The 13,021-nt window shown below is 55.9% G+C and overlaps 1 protein-coding gene across 1 annotated transcript; it reads right to left on the bottom strand.

The window, feature by feature from the left end:
• Nucleotides 1–1,166: 1,166 nt before the first annotated feature.
• Nucleotides 1,167–12,790, bottom strand: AMPD1 (adenosine monophosphate deaminase 1). Its single transcript, XM_074936470.1, has 14 exons — nt 12,564–12,790; nt 11,142–11,304; nt 9,588–9,753; nt 8,387–8,606; nt 7,388–7,517; nt 6,751–6,945; nt 6,310–6,441; nt 6,016–6,179; nt 5,708–5,834; nt 4,956–5,119; nt 2,936–3,056; nt 2,080–2,253; nt 1,675–1,785; nt 1,167–1,325 (listed from the first exon to the last, which is right to left on the bottom strand). Exons 1-14 carry the CDS (start codon nt 12,788–12,790, stop codon nt 1,167–1,169), a joined length of 2,253 nt encoding a protein of 750 aa, XP_074792571.1.
• Between the last annotated feature and the right edge of the window lie 231 nt (nt 12,791–13,021).

Below are 13,021 nucleotides of genomic sequence, written 5' to 3'. Positions count from 1 at the left end.
AAGAATCTAGCTAGCTAGATGAGACTAACAGAGAGGGCATTTGTGTACTGATGACAGCTGAGAAAGAAAACAGCAGCTGTTTAAACTATTGGGGGGGATGGCTCGTAGTTGGGATATTAGGCTATCTGTTAATAACAGCTAGGGCTAGGGCTGAGGCTTACAAAGGCAAGGAAATAATTTAATCATTTTGCACGTAAAGGGTGCTGAATAACAGTTTCTGAACAAAAATGGACCAGTGGGAGCTAGGCCAGTTATTGGCTACCACCTGGGATCCCCTGGCTACTCACTTTGTCTTTCAGTCCAGTGAGAGCAAATTTCTTCCTGTCACTGGCTCAGGGCAACACAGTTCAGCTAATCCCCCACCCAGACACCTCCAGCACATGCCCGTGTGTGTGTGAGAGACAGAGCGGATGCCTGCCAGCTCCACCCTTTCCTGATCCCCACCCATGCAGGGCTGCCATTACCTTCTGTGCTATTGCTTATATGGGCTGGGCCAAGGGACAGAGATAGCTTAGTCTTGACGTGGTCCTTCACCTGTGCTCCCTCACTGTCAGCACTTGCCATGAGGATGGGCAGCCTGAAGCTTTGCAGGGCTGATTCCCTCAGAATAGGCTTATCCCCATAATGTGGAGTGGTGCAGTATAGCCTGTCACTGGGATGGGTGTTATTCTGCATACAGCACTGATACAGCACTCATAGAAGGCTGGAGCTGAGTCATTTGCTTCTGATTTGTGAATATCTGAACAGGCAGAATCTGTGTTGCCACCTCTGGTGATTTAATTGCCACTCACAATATCTGAGTTTTTTCTTAAAGCTCCAGCTCCTGGAGTCCTGCGATTAAGAGAGATTCTCACCTTTTGCTTGCAAAGAGTACATTTCCAGCCCTCATGGCTAGAGAGACATGCCTGAAAACATGACACCAAGTGACCCAGAAACCACACAGCAAAGAAAAAGAACCCAACTTTATTATTTGTTAAAAATCCCATGATTTTCAGGGCCTGACTACTGATTTTTGAACACCCAGAGCTAGTAACCCCCCAGAGAAAGCATGTGATCTCTGAGTGCTGCCACACAAGAGAGCGAAGGGCAGGCATGGGTGGGGCTCTAGGCTGCCCCCGGCCCTGACAGAGTGGAGGAGGCATCAGGGTCCAAGAAAGTTTGGGGATCTATTCCGGGGTTTTCAGGCCCTCTGCGATGAGGTTGAGTTCATAGCACCAGGTCTCATAGCGATAGGCCATGCGGATCTGAGGTACATTTGTCTTCCAAATGTTGTTGCCTTGGGGCCCCTCCTCACGGTAATTCTCCCCCAGGAACTTGGTCTTCTCCTGGCAGAGACAAGGGAGCAGAATGAAAGGCACTGCATGGATCTATGCCCTCATCTCCCTTGGACAGCCTTCCTCTGCAGAATCCCGGCTGCCGTGCTGTGCGCAGGTTAGCACTGGCAGGCCTCTGCAGCCTCCCAGAGAAGCTGCTTCTGAGTCTCGAATTCCCTTTAGCACCAGGTCTGATGTGTCACTCTCCAAACAGGCAGAGCCATCCCTCCAGCTCCCCCACCCACTCTGATGCACACATGGACACAGCTGCAGGAAGGGAAATCCTCACTCCCAGGCCACTGGCGAACTGCTGAGCAGCTGGCCCCTCCCCAAGAGAGATGTGGCAGACAGACAGATGTACCTCATGGGACAGACCACATTGCAGGACACTGTTCCTGGCAATCTCACACATGTCACAGGTGCTGAGTTTGAAGACTTGGGCAGCAATGGCATATTCCTCCATCAGGGGCTCCTAGAGCAACACAAGAATCATATCGGGGGGGGAGGGGGGGAGAGGAGCATGCACAGTGCTGCACGAACAGCTGGCCCTGCAGCCAGACTCCTCCCAGCACCTGCTGCACAGCTCTGTGCCTACGGGGGCACAGCCAGCATTCCCATTACTCTGTTACGGCAGTGCCTAGGGCCCTCTCGGAGCAGGCACCATTGTGCTGGGTGCTGTACAAATAGCTCTCATGTCCCCATACTGCAGTGCAACATAAGGACCCTGGGTGGTATTTCCATGCCCAGGCCTGCCCTAGCACCATACCTTGGTGTAGTGGAACTGCATGGGGTCGTCCGTGGAGAGAGAGACCATCAGGCCTTTCTGGTGGAAGTCCAGCAGCGGGTTTTTGGCGTACTCAAGGAAGAGGCTGTTGTTGCTGAGCGGGGACATAGCAATGGGGATTTGGGCAAGAAAGTACAGGTACTGCAGCACAGGACTCTGAAAGGAAGAGCGTGGCCATCTTCAGGGCGGAGGTGGGGAGCAGGGCGGTGGCAGACGCTGCTGCATTCTCTGCTACCTACAGCCAACCCTTCCATGCCCTGGCAAAGAGAGCTGGGATGCAGAGCCCACAGCTGCTTTCTGAGAAGAGAAGGGTCAGTCACTGTCCTATAAATCCACGGGGAGTAGATCTGGGCTTTGCCTTGGCTTAAGCCAGTTGGTTCCTCCATGGTCTGTGCACCCTGCAAGCACAGATTCTCACCTCCTCAGCATTTTCTCCAAGCAGACGGCCCAGAGCAGGGATCTCAGTGCTGGGGAACACATGGTGCTCCAGGTGGGGGCGCTGTGTTTGAGTGACATGGGACAGCATATTACAATTCAGTGTGTAAGAGTCATGTGGGGTGGGGCTATGGGACCGGACTGGGGCTCAGGAGACCTGGGTTCAATTGCCAGCCCTGCGACACACACCTCCAGGGTGCCCTGGGCAAGTCACTTAATGTCTGTGTGTGGGCCCCAGCCCTGCAAGGCCAGTGGAGGGTGTGAAGCAAGAGCCACTGGCATTGGCTGTGAAGACAGGGCCTTGGACAGACCATCCCCCTGCACCCTCTGGAGTCATGCAGCTCATAACAGCATTGGTGCGGGGGAGGGGGAAAAACATTAAGAGACTCTCCCTCACACTCACCTTCTTTAGGTTCAGGCCATGGGAGATATTATCTGCTGTCATGAAGGCTGCAAGCAGGTGGGTGATGGCCCCAGCTTCCCCGCAGTGGGGTCGGAACAGGAAGGTGTTCATGCCGCGTTCCCTGTGTGCAGACAGCAATATATGCAGGGGTGCTGGAATAACTTGTGTAGCGGAGGTGCTGAGAGCGACTGAACCAAACTGTAACCCCTGTGTATGATGGAAACCTCTTCAAGCCAGGGGCTGTGGCAGCACCCCCAGTTCCAGCATCTATACATGGGGCTGATGCAAGGAGTGGGAGGGCATTGCTGGGCGGGAGCTGAAGCTGAGCTGGAAGCCCACTTCCAGGGAGGGACCCCTAGAGCCCAGCCGGACCCTCTCCCAGGGACAGGACCCCCAGAACCCAGCCAGACCGATTCCCAGGGATGGGACCCCCAGCGCCCAGCCCAACCCCAGGCCTCAGTGTTTGTCCTTTATTCTCCCTAGTGCATTCAGACTGGGTGCAAGGAGACAGTCTCAGCTGAGCCCAGGTGTTTGCCACAATCGCTCGTGTCTCCCTGCTGTCAAGGAAGCTCCAGGGCTCCCGCGCTGGGCAATCTCTGCGATGGAAGCACAGACCCCAGCAGAGCCGCCCCAGCACCGCCTGCAAACCATGAACACAGGTCTCTCTGTGCTTCTGCTGGAGGCAACTCACAGCCAACATCCCCTCCCTCCGTATGGGGCACAATGCCCGTGTGATGCATGGGTAGAAAGGGTTAAACATCCTGCAGAATAAATAACCCTCAAAAGACATGTGGGGAGATAATGTTTGTGGTTTTGCATATTTACATATGTATGAGTAAGGTCCACAATGTAATCAACAGTCCCTGTCTATGCTGTATTCTGATAATTCAGAGGTCAAAAGAACATGCTGTCATTTAACTGAATTGTAAACACGGGATATCTCTGAATTCATCTCTCTTTTAAATGTATAGCAAATAATCTGTGAAAGGTGGAGGAACAATAAGTACCGGTAATGGATCTCCTTCAAAGTCATGCTAATTACCCTTTGAACTCAAACTTGTCAAAAGACATGAAATTGTATATAAGATCTTTGGGTCCTGATTCTGTCATCTCAGATCTGCTTAGGCTTCATCAGGGAAAGTGTGAGTCGCAAGTCTGAGGTCCCAGTTATGCTAATATTCCCTGAATATGACGTTTGGATATTGGACTATAATCTATGAGCTATTTCTGAAAAAACTCTTTGCAACTACAAAGCTCACCATCTATGCTATGAATCTAAACCTCAATTAATTGAACTCATGTCTGTATGTATATTGATCTTTTAACCCTACTCTCTCTCTTTTGTTTTTTAATAAAGTTTAGTTTAGTTATTAAGAATTGGCTGTAGCGTGTATTTGGGTAAGATCTGGAATATTCAATAATCTGAGAGGTGATGTGTCCGATCCTTTGGGATTGGTAGAACCTTTTATTTTATATAATGAAATAAGATTTACAGAAATGTTCATCATATTTGATGTGGGTACCCAGATGGAGGCCTGAGGCTCCATCACTTTAAGACAGTGGTTTTCAAACTTTTGTACTGGTGACCCCTTTCACATAGCAAGCCTCTGCGTGTGACCCCCCCCAATAAATTAAAAACACTTTTTTATATATTTAACCGTCTTAAAAATGCTGGCGGCAAAGCGGGATTTGGGGTGGAGGCTGACAGCTTGTGACCCCCCAGGTAATAACCTCACAACCTCCTGAGGGACCCTGACCTCCAGTGTGGGAACCCCTGCTTTAAGGGAACTGTGCTGTTTGGATTTCTGAGTAACCGGGAAGGTCATAAAGAAGCTGTTTTATGCTGGCTCGGTAAATCTAAGTATTGGACTATCCACCAGCTTTAGGGGGACTGTCTGCCCATTCTTTGCAGTTCGCCCCAACTGAGTGACCCCAGCTGGCCCGCACTAGGACCTCTCACAGCCCGTGAACCAGGCCCCGCCAGAGGCGCCCGCAGCACCCGTTCCCGCGCGGGGCCCACCTGCGGAGGCTGTTGAGCACCACGAGGTTGGCATACATGTAGTACAGGTAGTAGGTGTAGGACGGGTTCTTCTCATGGCTCCACTTCTCCGGCTTGGGGCTCCTGGTGCAGAACATGTGCCCGCTGTGCTTGGACTCGTCGTCCACGCTGTCAAAACCGGTGATCTGCTGGCACAAGCAGGCAGGAATGGTCAGCCCCACCACCCTCCCCGGGCTTCTTGGGCTCTCCCGATCTAGGGGGTGTCTGAGCAAAGCCAGAAGCCACCTCCCTCCCCATGGGCGAAGCAACCTCGGACACCCATCTCCCTGACCCAGGGCACATGGCACGGAGTGCCGGACACCGCTCGCACTGCACGCACCACAGCACATGCGTGCAGGAGGGGCCCAGCTCCTCCAGCCCATCCTGCCCAGAACCCTGTGCAGAGCCTGGCATGTGCAGCACAGGAGGGGCACCGGGCTCCACCCACTAGCATGGGCCCCCCTCAATGGCCCAGCACCTGGTAAACTCAGAAAGGAGCTTACTTGCTCATCTCACAGGCCTCCCTCTCCTGGCACCTCCCAACCCCAACCCATTTCTCTGCTGGGGGCCAGAGCAGGGAGGGTGGGAGGCTGACTTCCCTGACCTGTGGCAGAGGGCTCGGTGCTAATGCCGAGCTTACCAGTGTGGCAGACAGTGGTGGGGTCTGAGCCCCAGAGGCACCACCCCTCCCGTCAGCACTTCGTCAGGCCCAGGCCTCTCTGTGCAGCACTCACGTGTCGCAGGAATACGCTCAGCTCCTTGTTGGCCTGAGGACAGATGGTCGCTTCAAACACTGGCACAAAAATATTCTCCAGCATCTTCCCAAAGTGGGGGAGGAATTTCTTGGCCCTGAACACGTCGCTGGGGACAGAGACCAGGGTTAGCCTCCAGCAGGAGAGCTGCACAGCCCCCAGCATGGACAGAACACCTCCCCCTGAACCTCCTCTACGGACGCCCCACGGCTGCCACGTCGGTAAGTGAGGCCGCTCCTGCTCCCGCCAGCCTTGCCCCGACACCCGGAATTTCACCCCATGGCACCTACTAAATCCTGGGCACTTGGATCATCCACTTCATGTTGGGGGAGTAGACCCTGTGCCGGTTGAACCAGCTGGCCAGCTTGGGCCACTCCTCCGGTGAGCGCCCGTAGATGGACAGGCGGGGTTCCGCGTGCTGGTACTTGGCGTCCTCCAAGTCAGCGCTGACTTCCTGCAGACGTAAGGGTGCAGGTGGTCACGTGTGCCCCACTCACTGGCTGGAACTCGGCATACTGTGGGCCTCCAGGCTCCTTTCTGCTGCACTGGTGCCCCTTGTGTCCCTTGACCCCCCCCACGCTCACCTTGATGATGGTGGCAAAGTACTCGCCATCAATGGTGTTTTCTGTCTTCAGGTAGAGGTCACGCAGCTCACTGGCTCCCACCGGGTTGTACTTGTCATTAAACTTGTCAAAGCGCTGGAAGGTCTGGCGCCCCTGGGGTGCAAATCAGGGTCAGAGCTGAGGGCGGATAATGCTTCATGGACCTAAAGAGGTGGGGTGCAATGGACTAAGGCCTCACTGGAAAGGAGAGGATTAACCCCAATTCTAGAGAAGGAAAAGTGGCCACCCTGCCATGGGACAGAGCTGGTGCAGTATGTGCCTGGGGAGGGGTCCCAGGTGACAGAAGGCATGTGATGGAGTGCCCTAGGAGAGGTAGGTGAGGGTGTCCATGGGACATGTGGGGGCATGGCCCAGTGGCAGGGCAGGCATGGGACGTCTTACAGCAGAGGCCAACAGACTCACAGCGTGGACATCAAGAGAATCCACCGTCAGGTCATAGGGGTGCAGGTTGAGCTGCTGGAAGAGCTCCTTCAGGGTGAGTTTCTTGCCCTTGGCGTCATACACGACCCTCTCTGCGTCCACACGGTACGACTTCTTGATGAAGTGCAGCAGGTGCTTCTGGTTCATGCAGGCTGCAGCATGAATGTGGGTGTCCACCTGCCAGGCAGAGGGGAGCCATCAGTCTAGCCAGGGCCCAGACGGCGTTGGTGAGGAGGCAGGGCAGCCAGGACCATAGAAAGGAATGCTGCTGACACTGCCTGCGGCCATGGCAAGTCTGCCCTGACGTCAGGGAGCACATCAGCCTGGATCCCAGTAAGCGATGGTGACCACTGGGGTAGAGGAGGGTATTCCCTGTGCCTGCACCCCAGCCATGCCTCCACACGCTCACACCTCCAGGGATGACCCAGGGTCTGCTCAGGGGTCACAGCAGCTTGTGCTGCCCCAGAGAGAGGTGCGGGATGGAGAAAGCTGCCGGAGCAGCACCAGTGCCTGTATCACCTGCCCTGCAAAGGAAGGAGTCAAGGCAGAGCCCGCGTGCCCGCGACGCAGCCCATCTGGCAGGCCGGATCCCGGGATCTGCATCATCCCGGGCCCTCACCTTCCTGCAGTTGTAAAAATCCCGATGAGGGTTGTTCTTCAGCTCCTTCAGCTCCTCCATCTCATTCAGCATCTCGTGCACACTGAACTTGGAGGAGAGGAACTTCAGGCGCCGATGAGTGTAGGTTTTCCTGACAGAGACAAAGGGTCAGAACCAGGCACGTTCAGGCCCAGCTGAGTGCATGGGACCTGGGGATGCTACAGGAGGTGCGAACAAGGGCACTGCTGCCATGCAGCTCACACATGGCATGAAATTCCTGCTGTAATTACCTGAATCCTATAGCGCTTCCCACCCAGCACCACCCCAGAGCACTGTACCAAGGAGGGGTGATGTCTGCACTCCCACAGAGCCAGCGGCAGGGTCACCCGAGTGGGGGCTGGGTGAAGGGAGCCTCCTTGGACACACAGCTGTCTCGGGGGCACAGCAGCAGCTGTGTAACAGTGCAGAGCAACATGGCATGGCAGCTCCTAGCACTGGGCCTGAAGAAGCAGGTTCTGAGTGACATGGCCAGGGCCTGTCATCACCCACACGGGGCTGTAGCCATGACACCAAGGCTAACAGCTGCTTTCACCCAGACTGCCCTGGGATCCTTAATACCCATGAGTGCCAGGGGCTGGCTCTGTGCCCCATAACGACACTCCCTCCATCACTAGTTGTGTGGGGCCAGGCAGACAGGGCATTTAGCATGTCCCTAAAGGCAGCAGGGAAGCCAGCGGCTGGGGCAGTGACAGCATCCTGCCAAACTCCTCCAGGCCATGCTTCAGTCCCAGAGGGCAGCCATGGAGGCCTGCAGCAGGGCTGGGCTCCTCTGCGCACCAGGGGCCTGGCAGGTATTGCTGGGGGCCTGGCCAGCCCCTCTGACTGAAGCGGGAGCTGGTGTCCTGCTTGAGGGCTGCAAAGTTCTGCAGCGCACAGCCTCCAGCAGTGCTGGAGCACAGCCTGATGGGGGTCCCCGGTATCCCTCTGAGTGTCAGGGTGGGGGCCTGGCTGGGCACTTACATGGGTCCCTGTGCAATCAGGGTGAGGAGGAAGTTCATGTCATCGAGGAAGTCCTCGAGGTTGGGGTAAGGCAGGTCCTTGGGCTCCCCTCGTCTGGCAGCCACTGCGTCAGCATAGACATAGACCACACCGCCCTGCATACGGATGCAGTATCCCAGGTCCTCAGGCAGATTGTCCAACCGGAAAGGGTCCTCACCCTCCTTCACAGGGGGGGTGAATGCTGTCCCGAAGGCAGAGTGCGGTGAGCAATGGGCCTGGCAGGGCAGCCTTTGCCACACTGCTGTACTTCGGGGCTGAGGGCAGAGGCAGCGCCAGCCTGCCCATGAACACAGGTAGCCCACCCTGGAACCCAAGGCCAGGCCAATGGCTGCCCAGCATGGGGCCCAGACAGACACAAGCTGCTGCTGCCAACGTGCTCCTCTGGGGTAGGGTGACCAGATGTCCCGTTTTTTTAGGGGCAGTCCCACTTTTGGGGACTTTTTCTTATATAGGTGCCTATTGCTCCCCACCCCCTGTCCCGTTACTTCACAGTTGCTAACTGATCACCCTACTCTGGGGGCCCTTCCCTGTCTTTCCGGTGGTAGAGCCGGCATCCCAGCTCTCTGGCTACTGAGTCTCTCCAGGCCTGTAAGGCCTGAGCAAGAGTGCAGCCTGCCCAGAGACACAGATTGCTGGTGGAGATCTGGCAGCTCTGGAGGGATCTAGGGCACGGAGACGAGTGAGCGTATGCAGGGGACGCTGCAGCCACAAGAGATCTGCTTTCACATGATGCCTTCCTAGCTGCTGTGTCCAAGCTTGCTGCACTCAGCAGGGGGCAGATCCCTTCCTCAGCCTCACAGCATCCGGGGAGGAATCACACCAGGAGGGACAGGGCCAGTCATGCTCAGATGGCTTACAAGGCAGCAGGGGATCTTCTCACCCCACTGGGAGCGTGGCAGAGACCTAGGGCATTCAGAGGGGCTCCACTCCCCACACATCATGGGGTCAGTCTCTGTTGGAGACAGGTTTGAAGCTCGATGGGGTGAGGCTGCATTCCTGTAGTCTCAACAACAGGAGTCATTTCCCCCAGATAGATGCAGGTTCAGCACCCCCGGCCCCGCTACCCAGGACATCTGCTTGCCTGCACAGCCCTGGGCTCCCCAGCTACTCTTCCTGTTTGTGCTAGTTGTGAGTTACCCTGGAAGCCATGGCTGCTAGTTACCTGGGGCGCGCCCATCATCGGCTCGCCAAACCTCGCCTTCAATGTTGCGCAGATACTGGGACGGGGTCTTGGGGAACCTCTGAAACGACTTCTGCATGTATTTCTCCCGGATGCACAAAGCCCGGTAGAGGCCTCTGCAGACGACTTCAAAATCCTCAATTGTGACCTGCAAAAGTTCTTTTTTGAGGACAGTGGTGTCTGCAGCATGTGGGAGTCTGCCCTGAGCCTGTGGGAGCTCCCAGCCTTGCTGGAACGCACAAGACAGACACGCTCACTGTGCACATGCTGGAGAACAGCTGAACCAAAGCAAGGCCTGGGTTCCCCCCAGAGCCCACCCCCACATGCCTGGCCCAAGCAGGCAGCCTGGCAGCCATTCTCCAAGCCCTGCCCTTTCAGCCTGGCTGACAGCGCTGTGGGCAGTTCAGTGGCCAGAGCCAATGGGAAAGGTCCTTGCTGAGGTAGAAGGAAAGCCCCAGAGGCCAGGACAAGCCATCAGGGGCACTGTCCTGGGGCACGACTCCCAGCTGCTGTCTGACATCTCACTCTGAAGCTGCAGCCTAGGGTGCTGCAGGAGCTATTTTAGGAGCACAAGCTGGTCCCGCTTCAATTTCATCTGACCCAGCACATCGTCAGCACATCTGATTTACTGCAGAAGGCAAGTGTTGTGTGGGCAGCCCCGGGAGGTCAGGCCTGGTCACTGGCGAGCGACAGGAGCAGGGCATTGCCACCCAGCAGCTGCAGTGGCTGGCTGGGACCACGGCTAGGGAGTGATGCAGGAGCGGCCATCTCAGTGCACCAAGGAGTGTCCTGCCAGAAGAACCTGTAACCCACACCGTCCTGTAATGGCCCCTGCCTTGGCTGCTTGGCCATAACACATACTTCACTTGACTTCCTGATCCTTACAAAAATAAAGTTGAAAATACTAGTTGCAAGTAACAGATTAAACTTCATATAGCAAAATGCTTTGCTGCTTGGCCCCAAGCTGACCCAGGTGGGTGGGGCTGCACCTGCGCTCTTTGATTCTCCACAGGCAGAGTGCATGCTGAGCATGGGCCTGGCAGTCACCGCACCGGGGTGTGTGCATGCAATTCACACAGTGACAAAGCTCAGTGCATGCACAGTCACAGCCTTGCATTTCTGCTCCCCTGCCCTGGCCTGGTGACTGGCTGGAGCGCTATGCAGGGATGTACTAAGGGGTCTCAGCAACTGTTCCATCTGCCGCCCTCCAGCATCTCTTCTTGAGGGGCCACAAGGGCCCTGTGCCTTCCCAGTCATCCCACAGAGAAGAGCCTATGAGTTTCTCTGCCACATACATTGGCTTGCATCTTTGGGATCACTAGGGAATTAGCAGGGTGCTGCCATCTGCCCAGACTGAGCTGAGAGAAGTGGGGCCTCTCCTATGCATTTAAACAACATGCACATTCCCAGCTCCCAGGTGACAGCAGGAATTGAGGCAAGCAGCCAGGAGAGAGGAGGGCAGAGGGCGTTGTGGGGAAGACTGGAAGAGGAAATGGCACTAAGACTTGGGAGGGAGTGAGGCATGCTGGCACTTACCCCTGAGGCATAGTCCCCTGAGATCTGCACGCGCTGGAAATTGGGCACTGCCTGGTACAGTGGCGAGGCAGCAATGAACTCGTCAATGGTAGAGAGTCTGGTTGCAGAAGGATGAGCCATGGGCAGAGCCAGTGCAATTGTCTTCAGGGAAATCCGCTTCTTCCTGCAGAGGACGGGGTGACCACCTCAGCCTGGGCACTGGCAGCACCATGTGCCCTGCAGGCATGGCAGGGCCCTGCCCAGCACTAGGGGTCAAAGGGCTACGCCCAGGTATTCAAAGGGAAATAGTGCAATTAGCAGCATCTCCTTTCCTGTCTCAGTCCAGACCTGGGCTGTCTGTACTGATAGGACAGCACAATCCAATGCCTCAGCCATCCCAGATGCTGTTTGTTTCCCTGGGTCAAGCCAAGGGACAGCTTGGCTGGCGAGTGACATGTTCCAGCTCCTGTCCCAGGTGTACCAAAGGGAGTCGGGGGGCAGAGGCTGCAGCAGAAGCTTTGGTCCCACAAACTTGGCTCTCCGAGAGTCAGAGCTTCATGATGTTTCCAGCCATAGCAGGGTTTGCAACTTTTCATTTGACACTAATCCTAGATTATTGGCTAGAATAACTGGACATCTGTCTGCCTGAGTACTTGCATGGCCCTTGTCACCACAGTCTCTGAATGCCTCACAGTCACTAGTGGGGGTTGCCCCTCTGCCCCATGTGCGGCAGGGTTGGGTAAGGTAAGTGACTGGCCCAAAGGCACACAGGGCATCTGTGGTGGAGCCTGGAACAGGCCTCTGGTCTCGAGGCCCAACGCAGCACTCATCTCCACTAGGCTGCCACCCTCTCAACAGGTTCTGAAGAGCTGGGGAGCAGTGGCTGAACACACCAGCCCTTGGGCGATGCTCAGGCAGCATGATGAGGCATGCAGCACAGAGCAATTGGACAGACAGGCTGGATGGATGGATGACCAGATTCAACCAGGGCTTTCAAATACTTTCACTGGGGAGTACCCACCTCTTACCACAGGGATTGTTTTGTGGACCCAGCCCTGGCACAACACTCCTGGGGCAACCAGACACCAGCATCCACGGAGGAGTGTGTGCTGGGGGTAGGGAGGCTGCTTGTACATGTAATGTGATGAAGCACCTGGAAACAAACAGCATGAGCTTCCCAGCAGGCTCTCCATGGCCACGGCCTCAGAACCTCTAGGCCAGACAGACAATGGCCAGGCACGGTTGTCCCAGAGGGTTCACTGAGATATTCTCAGGCCATAGTTAAAGTTTCCATCCTCTTCTCCTGAGATAAGGGCATGCAGGGGCAGGGCAGGTGCTGGAGCTAGGGGCTAGCAGGGCCACGGAAGGTGTCAGAGATGGGAAGCTTTCAGCCTGTCCCTCCCCACAGTGCCCCAGGCCTGCTGCCCCTTGCCCAGCTCTTACCGCTTGTCATCCGTGGCTGTGGTCTCCTGGTGGATCATGTGTTCCCTTATTTCATGGTGCAAGATGGGGCAGATTTCTTCCACATCAAAAGGTGAGATCTCGTGCCTGCTCTCCTCGTCCTTTACCTCAGAGGCAAAGACCTTCTCAGCGAAGGAGCGCATCGCCTCATCCATCTCTGCAGGGAGAAGGTGCCCTTGTGACTGGCCAGTCTGCACCCAGCCACCCATGACCAGGCAGGACTCCTCCCACCCAGCAGGATGAGGTGCTCCAACACCCATACCTGCCTGGCAGAGCCAAACTCAGATATTAACTACATCTTTGGTCCCTTCTGCCTGCACTTCCTCTCCCAGCCACCCAACACAGGGAAGCAAGGGAATAGCTGTTGTCTTGGTGCTAATCTCTCAGGGCCTGTCAGGAGCTAAGTGGGGCTGGAGATGTGTCCTGACTTCACCCAGCTC

Source organism: Natator depressus, chromosome 21, assembly GCF_965152275.1.
Source record: "Natator depressus isolate rNatDep1 chromosome 21, rNatDep2.hap1, whole genome shotgun sequence".
In the NCBI taxonomy this organism is placed as follows: domain Eukaryota; kingdom Metazoa; phylum Chordata; order Testudines; family Cheloniidae; genus Natator; species Natator depressus.
The sequence above is the reverse complement of the archived record's forward strand: the minus strand, read 5'-3'. Positions and strand labels throughout refer to the sequence as shown.

What these genes read in the sequence shown, in the direction of transcription:
- AMPD1 (XM_074936470.1), bottom strand. Translation starts at nt 12,790, where the DNA reads ATGGGTGGCTGGGTGCAGACTGGCCAGTCACAAGGGCACCTTCTCCCT. An exon ending in ATTCTCTTGATGTCCACGCT is followed by an intron (nt 6,442 to 6,750) that starts GTGAGTCTGTTG and finishes TTTGCACCCCAG; the next exon opens with GGGCGCCAGACCTTCCAGCG. An exon ending in ATCCAAGTGCCCAGGATTTA is followed by an intron (nt 5,835 to 6,015) that starts GTAGGTGCCATG and finishes CTCTGTCCCCAG; the next exon opens with CGACGTGTTCAGGGCCAAGA.